Raw genomic sequence first — 19,751 nt, forward strand, 5'->3', positions numbered from 1 at the left:
CAAAATACTTTCAAGGAACAAACAATATGTAACAAAATACCTTCTAGGAATAAACGTACATAAACATAATTTTATCTATCCGACAGAAAGTTAAAAGAAATCGTCAAATTTCCGAGAAAACGATAATAATTAATACAGGGCCAGTTTGGCCCCTTCAGACTTCTATGGTAGGTTTTTTAGAAAATCCATTTAATAAATTTAGGAAACAATATTTTTTTGCGTTAAATAAGACTTTGTATCAAAATATTATAAGTCATAAAATATGAAATTATTATTGTGTCAAATAAAACAACTACAATAACTTCAAATCGCAACAGGGGCCAAATTGGCCCCTCCGACTTTCTAGTGTTAAAGAATATAGGAGAAAAGCCTACTGGATAGAGAGAAAAGCGAGAATATAAGAAAGGTATGTAATGAAAAAAAAATATATATGCGTAACAAACAGGAATGAAATAACCACATTAGCAGAATGGCAGAAGATAAGATGACATAGTAAGAGGCAAATTAACAGATAGTTGAAGAAGTATAAGAAACGCATGAAAGAGATAATGTGATAATTGTAACAATTCAGGCTGCTACTATCTAAGAAGAAACAAGTCTTAGGAGCCTATTGGGTCCTGCAATAAACTGGATATAAACTGTACAAGGAAGAGAAAAAACAAGGAGGGAGAAAGAGGAGAGACAGAGAATAGAGAGAGAGAGAGAGAATAGTTAAAGAGATATTTAAGTATGTAAGAGATTCTTGGGTCAGCATTGAACAAGTTTAAAAGCTAAATAATTAAAATATAATGATGATGATGATGTATATGAATAGTACTTTTCAGTATATTTTAAAGAACTGTTATATGAAATGTACAAACACAGATGATTCTTAACAGGGCTTTCTTTTGTTTTCTTTTCGTTTCAAATTTTAAGACAGAGTTTTATGTCACCATATTCAACGTTTACTAAATCCTTTATCAGTATTCTTTGAGAACTAAAAGGCCAAAATTTTAATTTTTAACAACAAAATGATCTCCCACATATAAATTTAAATGTCCCAAAATTATACAATTTATTTTTAAATATAATGGGATTTACTGGTATATAATGCATTTTATTACCATTAATAATAATCCCACTGAGTTGCAGACAACAAAAAAATATTTTAGGTATGCAAATTTGCATAAATTAGTGAATTAAAATTATTTTTATGGATACAATATCATCGTTAACAAATTTTTTGTCGCCAAAGAACTCATTTCCTGATTATTTCATTCAAAATTTAAAATATATTAGTAATATTTTTGAAACCAGTGTATATATTTACCATATATATGATTAAATTTTAGTAAAATAGTTAAAGCAAATAATTCTAAAAAGTATGGAATTAAATATCAGGCCTAGAATTAATAAACTTAAGAACAAACAATTAAGGTATATTATTTTTTATATATAAAGTGTAAATATTTTCTTATATTCGTATAAATCGTTGCGTTGCCAAAATGAACATATGCATTAAATATGACAAGTATCCTGGAAGAAAAACTGCAAAATAACGAATTACCAATTACCAATAACGAAAAAAAAATAGTATTAAAATAGCTATGAATAGCAATATTACAAAGAGTAAAAGGAAAAAGAAGAAAGAATGGTTGGACACAGAATGTGAAAAACAAATTAAGTTAAAGCATATAGCCAAATGCATATAGACAAAAGATGTTGCAAACAAAAAATAATAATGATGAAGAAAGATATAATGAGCAAAGTAAAGAAAATTTGCCGAAGGAAGAAAAGAGAGCTTTTAGAGAGTCAACTTTAAAATATAAAAGAAAAATACCAAAGGAAGGACATAAATTATGCTTAAAAGATGTTAAAAAAATAAGCAGAGGTTACAATTCACAAACGACATCCAATAAAGACAAAGAAGGTAATCTGATAGGAAATGAACAACAACAATTGGAGAGATGGAAAGAATATTTCGAAGAACACCTGAACAGTGAAATAGAGGAGAAAAACGACAATGAACTAGAATCAATACCAATGGATGAAATAGATATTGCACGACCAACTAAGGATGAGGTTGAGGAAGTTTTAACCGCGATGTAAAACAATAAAAGCGCTGGAGAAAACGGGATAACAGCAGAAAAATTAAAATATACAGGAGACTACCCCAGAGAAAAAATCTACAAACTAATATGTCATATCTGGGAAGAGGAAATAATACCTAAAGAGTGGTGTAAGTCTATAATATACCCAATACATAATAAGCAAGACCTGTCAACTTGTGATAAATATAGAGGAATAGCACTGCTTGACGTCACATACAAAGTACAGGCAACCATACTAAAAAGAAAAATATAAATGTACACAGAAAATATATTGCGCGACTATCAAGCTGGTTTTAGAAAAAATCTATCAACTAGTGGCCACGTATTTATGCTGAAACAAGTTCTCTCTCGTGCATATGAATACGACATACCGACCCACGTTCTCTTTGTGGATTTTAAGGGTGCTTATGACAATGTAGGAAGATCAAAACTGATGAAGGCACTACAGGAGTTCAAAATCCTATCTAAGATAATCAGACTAGTACATATGACGCTTCAGAACACACAAGCGCAGTTAATATTAATGAAAAGAAGAGACAATAATATGAATACAGCGGAAACAATATTTAATAAGAGTCACCAGTGTCTAGCATATGCTGATAATGTTGTACTTTTGGCTATGAGTAGAACAGAATTAGAAAAAATAGCTAAGAATTTTCTAGAGGTCGCAGGAAATGAGGGATTACAGATAAATTTAAATAAAACAAAATACATGGAGCTAAAAAATAGGCAAAAGAAAAGCAGAAAACTAAATGTGGAAATTCTATTAGGGAGAGAAATTCTGTAAATTGAAGGGGTGAAGGAATTCATGTATCTGGTTCTGGTTACAAATAAATGTGAAAAAGAAAAGGAAAATGATCTACGAATAGCAAAAGGAAACATGCATGCAGGCAGTGCAAAGAATAATAAAATCGAAAGAGGTATCGAGAAATACAAAAATACAGCTGTATAAAACTATTCTGCGACCTACTCTAACGTATGGGTGCGAGATATTGGTGTTAACAAAGAAACTACCAGAAAAAATTAAAATATGGAAAAAAATATTTTTAGAATATAGAGGAAAGTTGAGAGAAATAGGATGGGAGCGAAGAACAAATGCTGAGATTTATAAAATGTTCGGCGAAGGGAGAATAAGTGATTTTGTCAAGGCTAGAAGATTGCAGTGTGGAGAGAAATGGAGGATAGTTAAGAGATAAAGAAGATAGCATGGAGAATACCAGAAGATAAGAGAAAAAGAGGCAGACCGAGGAGAAGATGGAAAACATTTGCGTAAGAAACTACAAGAAAATAAGATAGAAAATTTAAGAAAAGAAGCTAGAAACAGAAGGAGATGAAAGAGAATTACTAAACTATGGGCCTGAAATGGCCTGCTACAAGCTTTTATACCACTGCTACCAGCTTTTATGCTACTACTCATAATAGGCAAAAGCAAAAATCCTCGATGTTTTAAGGGGGAATACATCGATAACTTGCCTCTTAAATGGGTGTCCAACAAAAAGGCGTGGATTACAGCCGACATTATGACAAGATGACTTCATAAATTTGACACGAAGATAAAAAATCAGAAACTTCTTCTTCAGCATTCATTCATCCATTGTTGGACATAGGCCTCCTCCAATTGTTTCCACGCTTCCCTATCTTTTGCAATTCTCATCCATTGCTTTCCAGCTACAGCTATTATATCGTCTATCCATATCTTTTTGGGTCTTCCCACGCTTCTTTTTGTTTCTTGAGGTCTCCAAAATGTCACTTTATGAGACTATCTGTTGGTGTCTTGTCTTGCTACATGTGCTACCCATTGCCATCTCAATGTCGCTATTTTTTCCATGATGTCGGTTACTTTAGTTCTTCGACGTATTTCGGTGTTAGGAATTTTGTCTCTGAGGCTTATATTTAACATGGCCCTCTCCATGGCCCGTTGAGTTACTCTTAATTGTTCTGCCATTTTTCTTGTTATTGCCATAGTTTCCAATCCATAAGTTGCAACTGGTAGTATACAAGTGTCATAGGTTTTTCGTTTTAAGTGTATTGGGATTTTTCTGTCTTTTAAAATGAAGCTCAACTTCCCAAAAGCAGCCCATGATAATTGTGTCCTTCTTTTAATTTCTAGGGTTTGATTTTCCTTTTCGTTTTTAATTGCATGTCCTAGATATATATATTGTTCTACCTTTTCTACATTGATGTTATCTATCGTGATGTTTTCTAGGCTGTTGCTTAATATCTTTGTTTTGTCGAGATTCATTTTTAATCCTATTTGATTCGATTTGTGATTTAAGTCTTGTAGCATTGATTTTAGTTCATGGATATCTGTGCTGATTAGTACTATGTCGTCTGCGAAACGCAAATGGTTAAGATATACTCCATCTATTTTTAATCCCTTTTCGACCCAATTTAGTTTTTTGAAGACATTTTCTAATGCCAAAGTAAATAACTTGGGTGAGATGGTGTCACCCTGTCTCACGCCTTTGCCAAGGTCTATTTTCATAGTTTTCAGATCATCATCTATTTTTACGTGAAAAGTAGCATCATCGTATATATTCTTAAGGAGGGCAGCATATCTTGAATCTACTCTGGCGTCGTCCAATGCTGTTAAGAAAGCCCATTTCTCGATACTGTCGAATGCTTTGTGATAATCGACAAATGCCAGATGTAGTGGTATGTTGTACTCTATTGTTTTTTCAATAACTGTCCGGATTGTTTGCAAGTGATCGATAGTGCTAAAACCCTTACGAAAGCCTGCTTGCTCCACCGGTTGGTATGCATCTAGCTTAGCTGTCAATCTATTTGTTATTATTCGGGTTAGTAGTTTGTAAAGGTGTGACAACAAGCTTATTGGTCGGTAGTTTTCTATATTTGCGGCGTCTCCTTTTTTATGGAGTAGAATGACTTTCGCATTTTTCCATGCTTTTGGTATTTGTCCTTCCAATAGGCATTTATTCAGTAATGCTCTCATTGCCTCTTCTTATGCAGTGCCTCCCATTTTTAGCATCTCTGAAGTAATTTTATCTTCTCCTGGTGTTTTCCCATTTTTCATTTGTTTTAGGGCGGCTCTAATTTCTGATGTTATTATTTCAGGGAGATCCTCTGAGCCCACATTTAAGATATGTTTTGTTGGTATACCGGGGTTCGGAATAGTAGAAGTATACAGCTTCTCGTAAAATTTTTGGATTTCTCTAACGATCTCTTCCTTATGCGAGCACAATGTTCCACGGTCGTCTTTTATCTTTATGATTTTATTCTTGCCAGCGGATTTACATGTTTTTAGTACTTTCATGTTCTTATTGTTCTCTATGGTTTCAAGAATCTGGTTTGTTCTATAAGCTCTGAGGTCTTTTCAAATATTTTTCTTAACGCTTCTGTTGAGCGCTTTATAGTCCGGGATATCTCTGTTCGTTCTTCTTCTTTTCTCTATCTGTTCTAGAGTCTCGGGTTTTAGTTTAGCTTCTTTTTGTTTTCTTATTCTGCAACAAAGTTTCTTAGTGACTGTTTGTATGTGTTTAGTTATTTTCTCAGCTAGTTCATCTATATTCTTGTGCTCCAAGGTATTTGCTACTAGTTTCCGTGCTAATTCCTCTTGATATTTCTCTTTATTACTGGCTAGGATGTCTGCCGTCGGTAAAGGGTTTGTTGTTAATAGTTTTCGTCTTTCTCTCTTTACGTTAATATGTATATCGGCACGAACTAGTCTATGGTCACTGCCAGTATTAAATTTGTTCAGCACCTCGATGTTTTTACATATTGATCTATCACTGGAAAGGATAAAATCTATTTCATTCTTAACCTGGCCGTTCGGGCTACGCCATGTCCACTTTCTTTGTATTTGTTTTTTATAGAACGTGTTCAGGCAAAACATTTTTCGGTTCTTATGAAATTTGCTAATGTCTCTCCTCTGGTGTTTCTGTTGCCTAGACCGAAGTTTCCTATGTAGTCTGAGTCGCTTGGTATTCGCCGCCCTATTTTTGCATTAAAATCTCCGGTGATGATAACATAATGTGTTTTTTCTAGGTCTTTAGCTCGCGTTATATCTTCGTAGAGTTGTTCTATTGACTCGTCATCCGCAGCGGAAGTGGGAGCATAGCAGTGTATTATTTGTAAGCTATATCGTTTATTCAGTTCTAATACAAGATATATCACTCTTTCCTACACTGCTGAGTATTTTACAATCTGGTGTTCTATTCTTCGGTTAACCATGAAAGCCACTCCTCCTTGACCGTTGTTCTATTCTGAATTATATTGGTATAAAGTGTGCCCAGATTTTAGGGTGGTCTTTTTCTCTCCTTGAAGTCTCGTTTCACATAAGCTTACAATATCCCATTTAATAGCCCCTAGTTCCTGCTCTAATTCCTCTAGATGGTCGTTCGTTCTTATGGTTCTAATGTTGTATGTAGCAAATTTAAATTTTTGAGAATTAGTTTGTTTATTATTGTCATGTATTTTCGATCTTCTGCCTCCCCCAGAATCCGTGAGGCAGTCCATATTGGAGTGGGATTCTGAGTTATAAACTCTACCCACCTGGGGTACTTTATTTTTGAATCTCGATGTATACATGGATATATTGAAGGGAAAATGGCAATTAAAACACCACGCTTGCCGAGCGGGTTGGCGAGTTGACAAGGATGTAGGTGAGGATGAATTGGGAAAGATAGGAAAGGGTATAAGGACTCGACTCCCTCGAATGAGATGGAGGGATGTCAGGGGCTAGCATGGGGCAGGGTCACCAAGCCCTGTAGTAGCCTATCCTCTACCGGGATCGTAAAGGAGTGCCACCCGCTACCCTCAGAATAGAAAAGTAATATTGTTTCTGATTAACGCTATATCTCACTCCAATATTATCCTGGTAATGTTAAACTTATTTTTCTTTCATCCAATACTACCTCACATTGCCAACCCTTGGACCAAGGCATTATTCAGAATTTCAAAATGATTTATAGAAGCTTAATTTATTTTATTTAGAGTTCTAACTTGTGGAAGACAACCACTAACCACTAACATGGTCAGTGGTTGTCCTCTTTAAGAAATAAAGAAAAACATTACCATAACCAATGTCTTAATATGGTTTACAGTGGCTTGGTGTACGTTGTCGCCGATAAAAATAAAAAAAGGCTTTTCTAAAGCCGGATTTACGTGTAATATAGATGTGAATTATTTTTAAGCAAACGATATAGGCGAGCGGTTTACCCCTCAAAAGACGCTTAGAAACAGAATATACCGACTAAAATTCTTTTTGCATTTCTAATGCACCAAACCTTTTTTTATTCGATTCTATATATTTTTCCAAGATGAAATGTATTTTTTTTAATTTTTACATGTGGGCCGGCAATTGTTATTAACAAATAACTTATACAAAAAAGCAATTTCACCGAACTGCTTCGGAGTCAATTTTTTTAGGTGTATCTCATCTAAATAAACACTTTTTTTCTCTTGATAAGTTTTTCTAAAAATGCTTCCTTTTCGAGTTATTTGCATTTTTTTGTTGAAAAAATGCCTTAATGCTTAAAGCTTTATAATCTTTAAACCGTCTAGTACAAGTTAGAATATTTTGACAAGGATAATTTTTTTTTATCTTGCTAAAAACGTGGACCCAAATATTTCGAATATGCCTTTCGAGCAGTCTACCGCTAAGTGTGTACAGCGGTTGCGGCGATACAGGCGTGCGGCGCGTAGAAATATTTGTTTAAATTTAAAAAATTAATTCAATACAAATATTACGTACAATTTATTAAAAAAAACAATATTTCTAATTATTTTTATATAGACATACATATTATAATTAAAACAATTAAAATTAATTTTTTACAATGCTATAATAATGTAATTTTTCTTTTAATATACGTGGTGACTATATTATTGAATGTTTTATTACAGTAAAATACATTAAGCAATATATAATTAATTTTCATTGAAAAATATAATAAAATTAAAATATAATATTAATTATACATCGTTTTCATTGTCAATAATTTGAAAATTTTCGTCAACAGTAACAGGATTTCCATCTAATAAGCTGATTTCATTGTCTTCAATAGAGTCGTCTTTAACATTTTTACAATTCTCTGGTGTACATTTTCCGGTACATGAGCAGAAATACTTTTGTAACATATCTAAACTAGTTTCGCCTTCAAAATAATTAAAATCGAAACAATTATTTTCCATTGTCCAACGATGGGTTAATGGATCAAGAGATGAAATAATATTGTTTTTTGCTTGAATCCATTCATTTATTTGCCACTTTGCTCTTAAGTAATGTTATAATAATGGTGGTTTCGAAGGTGGTAATTTTTCGTTAGATGCATTTTTTTTAATGCAATATTATATCTTAATTCATTTATGGATTCATGATATCTTTTTTTGAGGGTCATACAGTTTAGATAAAGATTCGAACGCCTACAGCACCTCAACCGCTGTACACGCTTAGCGGGATACTCTCGAAAGGCATAAAGAAATATTTGGGTCCACGTTTTTAGCAAAATAGAAACCATTTATCCTTGTCAAAATATTGTAACTTGTACTCGACGGTTTAAAGATTATAAAGCTATTTGTAAAATTACAATTCATTTAGTAGTTTTTTAGAAAAAAAATCCCAAAAATCACTAATTAAGGCATTTTTTCAACAAAAAAATGCAAATAACTCGAAAAGGAAGCATTTTTCGAAAAATTATCAAGAGAGAAAAAGTGTTTATTTTGATGAGATACATCTAAAAAAATTGATTCCAAAACAATTCGGTAAAATTGCTTTTTTGTATAAGTTATTTGTTAATAAAAATTGTCGGACCACTTGTAACAATTAAAAAAAAAATACATTTCATTTTGGAAAAATATATAGAATCGAATAAAAAAGGTTTGGTGCATTAGAAATGCAAAAAGAATTTGAGTCGGTTGATGCTCTGCTTATAGGGGTAAACCGCTCGCCTAATAATATTCCACTTGCACAACTATTTCCCACCATCAAAGACACATTAGTGGATTTAGAACAATTGGCCTTGATTGATAGTGATGTGCCAACAGAGAGTGGAGAATTGACCAGCAACAACTGTATTGAAGAATTAGCAGAAATAAATGAAACTAGTCGTAACTCTGAACATGAGGAGGAAGAACCTGAAGTTTTTCCAGTGTCAAATATATTTAGTCTATCTAAAGCCTGTGAAACTCTCAGAAATTAAGAAAACTTTTGTATTCATGAGAACAATTATGACACGTACACAAATATTTCTAAACTTTTAATAAAATGTTCGGAACAACTGTTCCATCATCAGGTTAAAATACAGGTTACCATGCCTGAGCCACCAAAATATTTGGGTAAAAACCCTTTAAAATGTAATGTGTTACCAAAGATTGTACATGATGTTGATAATATTATATGATATTTAATATTTTAATTAAATTTTACTTCAGGTAACATACACCCATGCTTAAGTGAGTTCCAGTGTCCGGAGAGTAAACCTCTTCAAACGGACTTTAGCTGGTAACTGTTATTTTTTTTTTTTTAATAAAAGTTTAACCATACAGTGGGTGAAAAAAATATGCAATCTATTCTTAAATCGATGCCATTATGTTCATTTACGTTTCTGATCAATTTAAATTACTAAATTGAAATTGAAATTGTAAAATAAAAATCAGTTGCTTTAATTTTCCTGTGTTCTCTATTAAACGACCACTCCTCTTTACTGACCAGCTTTTGATTCCTCAAGGGTGGTCCCTATTGGAAGTTTTTACTGTATTACTACCCTGTATTTTTTCTTTTTTTTTTCGTTCTGTCGTAAATATTTTAAAAACTCTAGTTTTTGCGCTTGTTTGAATTTTTTTGGCTCGATAAAACAAATTTAAATTTAACAGAAAAAAAATGAAAAAATCTAGGGACGAAAAATGTTTTTGTACTTTCACAGACTTAACAAAATATCGACACACTTCAGATGGTACCACACCTTCGGCAAATCATACAATGTTAGTAGAATACGAACTCTTCCATCTAATCTGCTGTTTTGCTTACAAATATACATAATCGATATAATCTTTTCTTGATCCGGTATCGTACTAGAAATAAATTAAATCAAGCCAATTAATTACGCATGCTGGAATACTAATCTAATAGCAGGTCCATATTAATTTTGGAACAGGTTCAAATATTTTTTATACAATAATATTTTTCTATAACTAAAAATGATATAAAAAGCATGATTTTGAAGATTTTAGTATCATTCAGATCAGATTCTCTTCAACTAGATCAACATGAAGACCTTCTTGGTAAGTGTAAAATTAACAACTATATTACCAATTTATTTCAAAAATTAATACTTTATTATTTTTGCGAAGTTTTTAATTTTATCCAACTAGCATTTTATTTGAAACGCAGAAAGTATTATTCGATATTGCTTTTATTTGTCCTAATATACAGTGCTTTTCAGATATAACTATCTACCTTAAGTAACTTTTGATCTTCCAATTTTTAGGAAAAGCGCAACAGCCTTCAATTGATATTTAAAGGGGGAGACACTATTTCGTTTTTAAACTTGCTGGATAATTCACCCTCTAAGCCCACTTATCGTCCCTTTTTTTTTTAATTCCTTCCATATTTTTTTATTTGATATTTTGATTCTCCTCTTTGTATTGACAAAAATTTAGAATGAATATTTCACTACCAAAAATTTCTAAAATAATTGTTCAAAATTACTGCCATTCACTTCCATACTATAGCACAATCTATTTTAAATTTTTTCTCTGACATTGCTTAGCACATCTGCATTTAATTTTTACATTCATCCTCTATTTCTTGTCGTAATTTATCCAGAGATTCTGGTTGAGTAACATACATTTCTGTCTTCAAATATCTTAATAAGAAAGGAGTCTATTAGTATTTAATTCGGTGACCTAGGTGGCCAATTCATCATCTGTCCTCTTTAACCTATAAAAGGAGTTGGAAAAGTTTCGTTTACAAATTGTTACACAGGTAGAGCAAAGTCTGGAAGACCTCCATCATGTTGAAATACAACCAAATCTTCGAAAAGGTTACCATAATTTTCTACTATTGTTCTAATACTAATTGTACTAATAACCACTTGCGTAAATAATTCAAAATGCGATACACCATTTATAAGGAAGGGTCCGATAATTTTATCACCTAGCATACCACACCATAGGTTTAACCTTTGAGGATGCTGTGTGTGAAGATTGTTTGAGATACATTGTGTCATTAATTCGCCAAATTCGAGATGACGATCAATATTTGGTTTATTTAACTCTTGTACCAATTTAATTTTGTATGGATGAAACTTAAATTTATGGACGATTCGGAAGACCGTAGAAGGTAAAACACGGATTGCCCTACTTATTGTTGACAGTGACTGATTGCTCAGTCTGTAAGTTAACTTGTCCTAAAACGACTACTTGGCTAGCTTCGTTATTTACGAGTCCCTGTCGGATATGTTTTTTATTGCAAACTGACCCTGTTGCTCTAAATTTCTGCATCAGTTTAATCACATACTTGTCTTTTGCATCTCTTTTTTGAGAGTTGCATGTCTTTTATGGTGTGTTTCATTAAAAATTCTAGGAGCAGCTCTTGAACGATTATTATTTTTCTAGTATAAACCTAATCCGGTTCTTTCTTGCAACGTGTAAACCATTTCAGAGATCAAGTTGCACACGTATCAACATACTCTGTTACAAGTTATGACAAATAATCATTTTCTATTAACCGATTAAAATGAATGTCCAAATATTGAAAACCTTTGATAAAACTTTAATAAAAAATGAAGTTTTTTGTTTCTTGGTTTTTGAAGGTACTACAAACAGTCCGGTTAATTATTTAAAAGTTTTAATTCGGTATGCTACAACCTATTTTGTTACAGTCAATTAAGGTGAGGAAGATACTATATTGTTAAAAGAAAAGTTGTCTATCTCATAAACCAATTACTTCAAGCCAACACATTTTTGAAATTACCACAAAAAGAAGAATCCAAATACAAAATAAAAATGGGAAGTTATTAAAAAAAAAATAAAGAGATAATACGAGGTGTGAGAGGATGCCTGGACCAGCAAGCTTTAATATGATATACTGTCTCCCCTTTTAAATATTAATCTTTAAATCTTATTTTTTTTAAATAGCAACATTCTTGGATAATATTTTGGTTATTTACAAAATAATATAATCTGTTATTTTTCGCGTTTTTTGATGGTGGGTTCAGAGAAATCAAACTTTCTGTTCTACTAAAATATTTCAAAATACAATATGTTTGTAAATCTTTACTTTCTTGCTACACTGGATCTTAGAGTCTAGCATATAATAAAAGTACTTTGATCAGATAAAAGGCATATATCGAGCACAGTTTAATTAAATCTTGCCCAAGTACTTTCGATCCCTAGATCATCTTCAGGGGCATTTCGTCAATTGTGGCCTATCCGGCAAGAACAAGATGTCATAAACATATAATTGTACATTACACTACACTACAAATAGACAAACAAACACTTTAAAATAATCTAAGGAAGGCTACATTGCTTGAAGAAGTCGGAGACAGAATGGCCATTCTGTCTCCGACTTCTTCAAGCAATGTAGCCTTCCTTAGATTATTTTAAAGTGTTTGTTTGTCTATTTGTAGTGTAGTGTAATGTACAATTATATGTTTATGACATCTTGTTCTTGCCGGATAGGCCACAATTGACGAAATGCCCCTGAAGATGATCTAGGGATCGAAAGTACTTGGGCAAGATTTAATTAAACTGTGCTCGATATATGCCTTTTATCTGATCAAAGTTCATTTATTCGAGCATTCAACCTTATATTTATATAATAAAAGTGTCATATCAAATAGTTAACTTTCGAAGTACAATTTTCCAAATAATCATCGATTTTTTTAAGATTAATCTTTTTTTTCCAATATCCTCTTAGTAATGTTTTTAATCTGTTTTATTTAACTATATAATGGTGGTGCTCTACCGAAGGTGGGCGATCCTCATATAGTATGTTTCTCTGTTTTGTGCTATATGTATTCTGTTTGCAGCTTCTGGTATGTAGAAGCATTCTATTTTTCTCAGCCAGAGTTATTCTTTATGCTCAACCCTTTTCTACTTTCAACCATGCCTTCTACTATAAGCTGTAGCAGACAGCACTTATTATTACAAAACCCATGACCCAGATATGACGTTTTCCTCCTTTTAACAGGATTTTTTTTTATTATAAATAATAAATTAACAATCAGAATGAAACAATGTATTCTATAAGTTAATGTTATGAGTTTAGGTCCTGTCCCTTGGTTCTGGCGTGATGTAGTCAACTCCAGTGAGAGAATCACGGGTCCATGTTACTGATCTGTTGGCCAACGTCGCTTTAGTCTTCTGATAACTCGATGTTGAGGTATTGCAAAAATTAATGGATTGGGGTGTGTGTTCACTTTTCGAATGTATTGTAATTTCTTTTGCTGGTATACTTTTTTCACTGTTGAGATATTGAGATCTTCATAGATTCTTTGGTTGGTTACTTTTAACAGGATGAAAGCGAGGAAAGCTCTAATTTTGTTTGTATTTTGTAATGGATAATACGCAAAAATAGTTAAATGGTGTGACTCACTAAACTCATAAATCGATATTTACTACACGTTTTAGAATTTTTACAGATTCATCTCAGAGATTTCTTGGGAAATGTCACAAACGTAGACTTTAGCAGTGTAATGAAATCTGACCGGTGTCGCATATGTTACAACATTGCGTTCAGGTTGTTTTGGTTGAAAGTTGTCAAAAATTTAACCGGCATTTCATCGCATTCCATTACTTTTCCATATTTCGTTTGATCTATAGCTCTTACCGCCTCAGTTTTAAATATGATTGGTCTATTCCATGTCTGTAAGTGTTAGTTGGTTTCTTTTTGCTGACAGTTTTAGTTAATTATTTATATTATTCGGGTTTATTCTCATTCTGATCGAAATATGTGTAATTTAGTCTATGTTTCACTGCATATAGAGTCCCTTAAGTCAATCCAGTCTCGTTCAATATTATTGTTAGTAGCTGTTATGGTAATTTTATTTTTAATGATATTTGTAAGCTCGACTTTTATCTCGGGATTTCTGAGTTGATCCAAAATTATTCAGTTCCCACAAATCGTTTCATATTTTATTTTTGTTAACTCTAATTTAATTTGATTTCCAGAATTAGTAGGTAAGTTATCCTTAATAGTTAAGAGACAATTCTTCCTCTTTGACTTTTTTCCATTATAAGTTCGCCGTGTTCGTCCTCCATAGCACTCTATTTGCCCAGTCACATTCCTGAGGTCTCTATCATACCATCATGTATCTTTTCCATCTCCAGCAGATCTTCATTTCCGTCTTCTTCCCAGCGGGTCTCAGTCCAATTTTCTTTTTGTCCACCTGTGCTCTACATTCTTTGTACATGCCTGTACCACTGCAAGGCTATGTTTTTTACCTTTTTTGTAATCAAGATATGAAAATGTTATTTTAACTATACGCCTAATGGAAATTCTATTTCCATTTTGTTCCATATTTACTTTGGTCTTATTCTATCTGCTCTGGTAATTTGTAGACCTCTTTCCAAGTAAAGTTCAACTGTCCTTATTTTATTTCGTATTAATGTCATTGGCCATACTTCTGCTCCCTATTGGGTAATATTCATCACTATGCTCTGAAAGACCTTTTTTTTTGTTTACTTTGGTTAGCATAATATTCATAATTTTTTTAAGGTTATTCGTTTTTTTAAATTAAATTTCGACTCCATAAAGTAAAACAGGGCAAATGTAACATTTTACAAGTTTTAATCTGTGCATTTATGTCAATAGCATCTTGTAAAACGGTTCTAGATGGATTTGTTAATAAATAATTTCAAATAATAAATATAATCATCATAAAATTTGAAATAAATATATTCCTATTGGTCCTCAGGTAGCTATTATTTATCTCTAATGATAAATCAATACTTTATTAGGCTTTGAGACTATTACATTTGCATAATGGATACTAGCATGTTTAACTTTTTTAAAGGAAGTATTTTATGCTTATTTTTAAATGTTTTAAAACACCTACATATATGTTAAAATGGCGAATTTGTGTAAAACTATGAATTTATTTTTAAGTTTGTATCTGAATATCAGATTAACCTTACTTTCACTTTTAGAATATTATTCCAAAAATTTATAATAATAAATTATATATATATATATATATATATATATATATATATATATATATATATATATATATATATACATCAAAAAGGATCACTACAGGAGCAATGCGACCAATTTGTGGCATCAGAGTTAGAAGACCCTAATGGTTTTCAGGGCAACAAAAAACAAAAACTACAGAGGAAGCTACAGCTACCTGCATATATATATATACATCAAAAAGGATCACTACAGGAGCAATGCGACCAATTTGTGGCATCAGAGTTAGAAGACCCTAATGGTTTTCAGGGCAACAAAAAACAAAAACTACAGAGGAAGCTACAGCTACCTGCATATATATATATATACATCAAAAAGGATCACTACAGGAGCAATGCGACCAATTTGTGGCATCAGAGTTAGAAGACCCTAATGGTTTTCAGGGCAACAAAAAACAAAAACTACAGAGGAAGCTACAGCTACCTGGCGAAAGGAATGCCAAAGGTTGAAACGTTTAAAATAAATGGAAAATGACTTCTAACTCTGATGCCACAAATTGGACGCATTGCTCCTGTAGTGATCCTTTCCCAAGTTAATATGCTCCTTTTCTAACTTGGCTGCACCGTACTGAAGACGACCAATAGTCAGAAATACGTATATACTGTTGCCTTCCATCGATATATCTTTTTTGGTTTTTTGTTTTGAGAGACATGCCATTACATTTTACTTTTATTATTCACTCGCATTATCCTTTTCCATATATATATATATATATATATATATATATATATATATATATATATATATATATATATATATATATATATATATATTATATATATATATTATATATATACAAGTTTTAAATCTTATCCTACGATTAGGTAATAAAAAGCAAGTAATTCAGAAGAGTTTAAAAATAACTTCATAATTTATTATTTGTTTTACTAGTTATTTCGTTATTATAAGCAAATCAAATTGATACACTAAATATTGCTATGTTTTAATTTCAGATTTTATCTTGCGTTGCATTGGCTGTTATTGCCGCACCCGGAGCTAAGGATGCCAAACCCTCCGAAAAGACTAAACGTCATCTAGGAGAGAACTTGTACTACTTTGATTCCTTGCCACAAACATACAGTGCCCCACTTGTAGACAACTCCGTTCTTTTGTCCAACTCAGCTCAATTCTACAGTGCTCCTGTTGTGAGACAAGAAGTTGCTCATCACACTGTCCACAACGTAATCAATAAAGTACCAGTTGCCATCGAACAACCCATTGCTGTACCTATCACCAAAACTGTTAAAGTAGTCCAACCCTACCCAGTTGCCGTTGAGAAACCTCTTCCAGTACAAGTTAGAGTAAACGTACCATACGCAGTTGAAAAACCTTACGCCGTCCAAGTGCCATACCAAGTTCCATACCAAGTTAGAGTAAAGGTACCATACACAGTAGAAAAACCTTATCCAGTTACAATCACCAAAACTGTACCTGTAGCTGTTGAGAAACCCGTATACGTCAAAGTACCAGAGGTAGTCAAAGTACCAGTTGCTCAACCCTACCCAGTTGCTGTCCAACGTAAAGTAGCTGTAACTGTACCTGAACCACTTGTTGTTAAAGTACCTGAACTCATCAACGTACACCACAACATCTACAAACAGCCCGTTGTCCGCCAGCAAGTAGTTGAACAAGTCAGCTTGCCAGTATACAGCCAACAAGTGTACGGACAAGAATACGGTCTTTCATCTGGTCTCCAATCCTCTCAAATCATCTCAGGTGAATTTCTAACAAGTGAACAAGCTCCCCCATGCCCCTTGAGCCACGGTCACAACAAGGACAGCTTCGGATCATACGGTAAACACATCATCTTTGCCCGTAACGCAGACAAAGATGCCCAGAAACACTAAGATTGCTGACGTTGATGACATATGTATATACTGTTGATATTCGACAAAATTTGTACGTAAACATTTAGTATTTTTAAATAAATTCTAATAAAATTAACCTTTGGTATTTAATTTTTAAAATAATCACTTTCACAATACCCTTACTGACTGACGTGTATTTAATACTTTCTCCTTATAACCATACACCACTCCATTAACTTACTATCTCTTCTTTAACCGCACTTTACCTGATTCCATCAAGATAATGGTTTAAAATAAGTTTTCGTTACCATTTCTAAACATAGCAATAGGTTTGGGATCATTAATAATGTAAAGATAAATGAACTTTTAAAGAAAACTTTATTTTTGCTACTGAAATTTATTTCATTTATAGAAAATTCAATATTTTGTTTGTAAATTTTATATACTGTTACACTTTTTTCAAAATAACTTTATTTTAACACCAACTTGTTTACAATGCTTTAACAGAATGAGAACTATAAACTTTAAAACAGAAAATACCAGTATTATTACTTTTACAAACTGTCAACAATATTTTTTTATATATTATTTTCTGACGTTTCAGAATTTACTAGACATTTCAGGAATTTTCGTTATTATTTCTAGTTATCTTAAATTCTTTAATACTTCTTCTTTTTTATCAATAAACTTTTTCTATGTGGAATGAACCCCATGGAACTGCTGTAACATTGCTTCCTCCTTTATAGTTAATCACCTTGAATAACAACTTGTCTATCTCGAACCAATTGAAGCCAACAGGGTGGATCAGTTCCATAGCATTGAGCTAGTCTCTCGGTATGAACTACCTTGGGTTTATTTTTAGTTGAAAACTAAATGAGGTAGATTAGATCGTTTATTTTCTGCAGGATAGTGTACGAGCCTTTCCAGTTTCGTTGAAGTTTCGGACAGTCTTTTTTACGTGTGGATTGTATAATCATACTACATAATATATATATAACATATCCAACACCTCACTGCATAACATTTATTGTACGATTGGCTTTGCTGGACCCCCACTTTCAAATTTGTTTCTGCGCGGTGACTTTTTAATTTCACGAGATACCTGTTTAACTGTACGTCAGGGATGAACATCCTTCTTGGCAGGGAGACAACTTCTATGGGCTAACAGAAAATGAGAATTTAAAGTATCCCAATCTTTTTAATTATCAGCAAGAAACATTGAAAGGTATTGACAAACAGGTCTATTATGTGTGTCGACCATCTCCATTCAAAATTTCGCCCTTCATCAGAATGTAACTCTAAAGGAACTCTATGTCAATACGACTTTTGTTATGAATACTTCTGCTACTGTATTTGCTACTTAATTAGAAAGAGGTACAATTTCAAGCTTTTTTGAAAAATAATTCATTGCGCAGAATCAATCATGGCAGAAGATATAGAAGATTTACAAATTCTTATAGAAATCATTAACAGAGAAAGCAAAAAGATGGGACTAACAATAAATATAGATAAAACCAAATATATGGTGATCTCAAAAAGCCCTGTTGGCAACATGACATATCTGCCATTGGAGAGTAAACTATCAAAGGTAGTCGACAAGTATAAATACCAAAGAGCAATTTTAAACTCACAGTTAGATCTAAATAAGGAGATAAAGGTCACAATTGAAATAGCTCAAAAAGGATTTATAAAGTACAAGTCACTGTTTACAAATAAGAAATTAAGTATGGTTTTCAGATCGAGGTTCGTCGATTTTTATGTATGGTCACAATTGCTATTTGGGGTAGAAGCTTGGACTCTGAAAGCCCAATACGTAAAAAAATAGAGGCATTCGAAATGTGACTATATACGCGTATTCTAAAAATTTCTTGGACTGCAAAAGTCTCAAACGAAGAAGTGTTAGGAGGAGTTGGACATGGCAGAAAACTTATTAACACAATTAAAATAAGAAAAACATCGTATCTGAGCCACATACTTTAAAACGATAAATACTCTCTTCTGCACGTCATCATGCAAGTAAGAGTAAAGGGAAGAAAAGGCGTTAGACAAAAGAAGGCTGAGCAATATCAGAGATTGGACTAACATCAGTGTTTAACAGATATTCCACGTTGCAAAAGGGAGGGAAGCGTTTAAAGAAGTGACCGCCAACCTTCGTTAGAAGACGGCACAATAAGAAGAAGAATCCTCTTCCTGTTATCGAAAGTGGACCTTGAATATTTAGTGCAAGTCGTTTAAAAGGCTCTTCTGAAAGACATTGTGCCATTTAACCACGAATTCTTGTTGCAAGGCCTTTTCTACCATTACATAAATCGCATTTCTTACACCAATCTTCTACATCTCAGCGACAATTGATCCAGTAAAATCTGTCTCGAACTTTGGCCAGTGTTCTTTTAACTTCAAAATGTCCTTCAGAAAGGCTGTTTTCAAGTTCTTGCAACATTTTTTAATGTACGATTCTGGTAGTACCACTTGTTTAACTGTACGTACTCCATCGGGACTTTCGATATAATAGACTATTGGAAAGATTCACAGATTCCAGTTGAGCCCAGACGCCTTTATAGTTTTACTGTATTTGGTAATTTTTTGCGAAATAAGTTCTATTGAATGTAGTATGATTTTTAACTCAGTATTTCCTGTTGACTCTTTTTAAGGTTTTCCAGAAAATTCTAATTATTATCTTCTTCCTGTATA

General features: G+C 32.7%; 2 protein-coding genes across 2 annotated transcripts; both read left to right on the forward strand.

Moving 5' to 3' along the window:
• The first annotated feature begins 2,343 nt into the window (after nt 1–2,343).
• On the forward strand, nt 2,344–2,877 carry LOC140433969 (uncharacterized). The gene has a single exon (XM_072521940.1). The coding sequence runs from the start codon at nt 2,344–2,346 to the stop codon at nt 2,875–2,877; it is 534 nt and encodes a 177-aa protein (XP_072378041.1).
• A 7,326-nt stretch (nt 2,878–10,203) lies between these two features.
• LOC140435136 (uncharacterized) lies at nt 10,204–17,196 on the forward strand. Its single transcript, XM_072523869.1, has 2 exons — nt 10,204–10,331; nt 16,206–17,196. The coding sequence occupies exons 1-2, from the start codon at nt 10,317–10,319 to the stop codon at nt 17,097–17,099; spliced, it is 909 nt and encodes a 302-aa protein (XP_072379970.1). The 5' UTR covers nt 10,204–10,316; the 3' UTR covers nt 17,100–17,196.
• The last annotated feature ends 2,555 nt before the right edge of the window (nt 17,197–19,751 follow it).

Source organism: Diabrotica undecimpunctata, chromosome 2, assembly GCF_040954645.1.
Source record: "Diabrotica undecimpunctata isolate CICGRU chromosome 2, icDiaUnde3, whole genome shotgun sequence".
NCBI classification, from domain to species: Eukaryota; Metazoa; Arthropoda; class Insecta; order Coleoptera; family Chrysomelidae; genus Diabrotica; species Diabrotica undecimpunctata.

What these genes read in the sequence shown, in the direction of transcription:
- LOC140433969 (XM_072521940.1), top strand. Translation starts at nt 2,344, where the DNA reads ATGTACACAGAAAATATATTGCGCGACTATCAAGCTGGTTTTAGAAAA.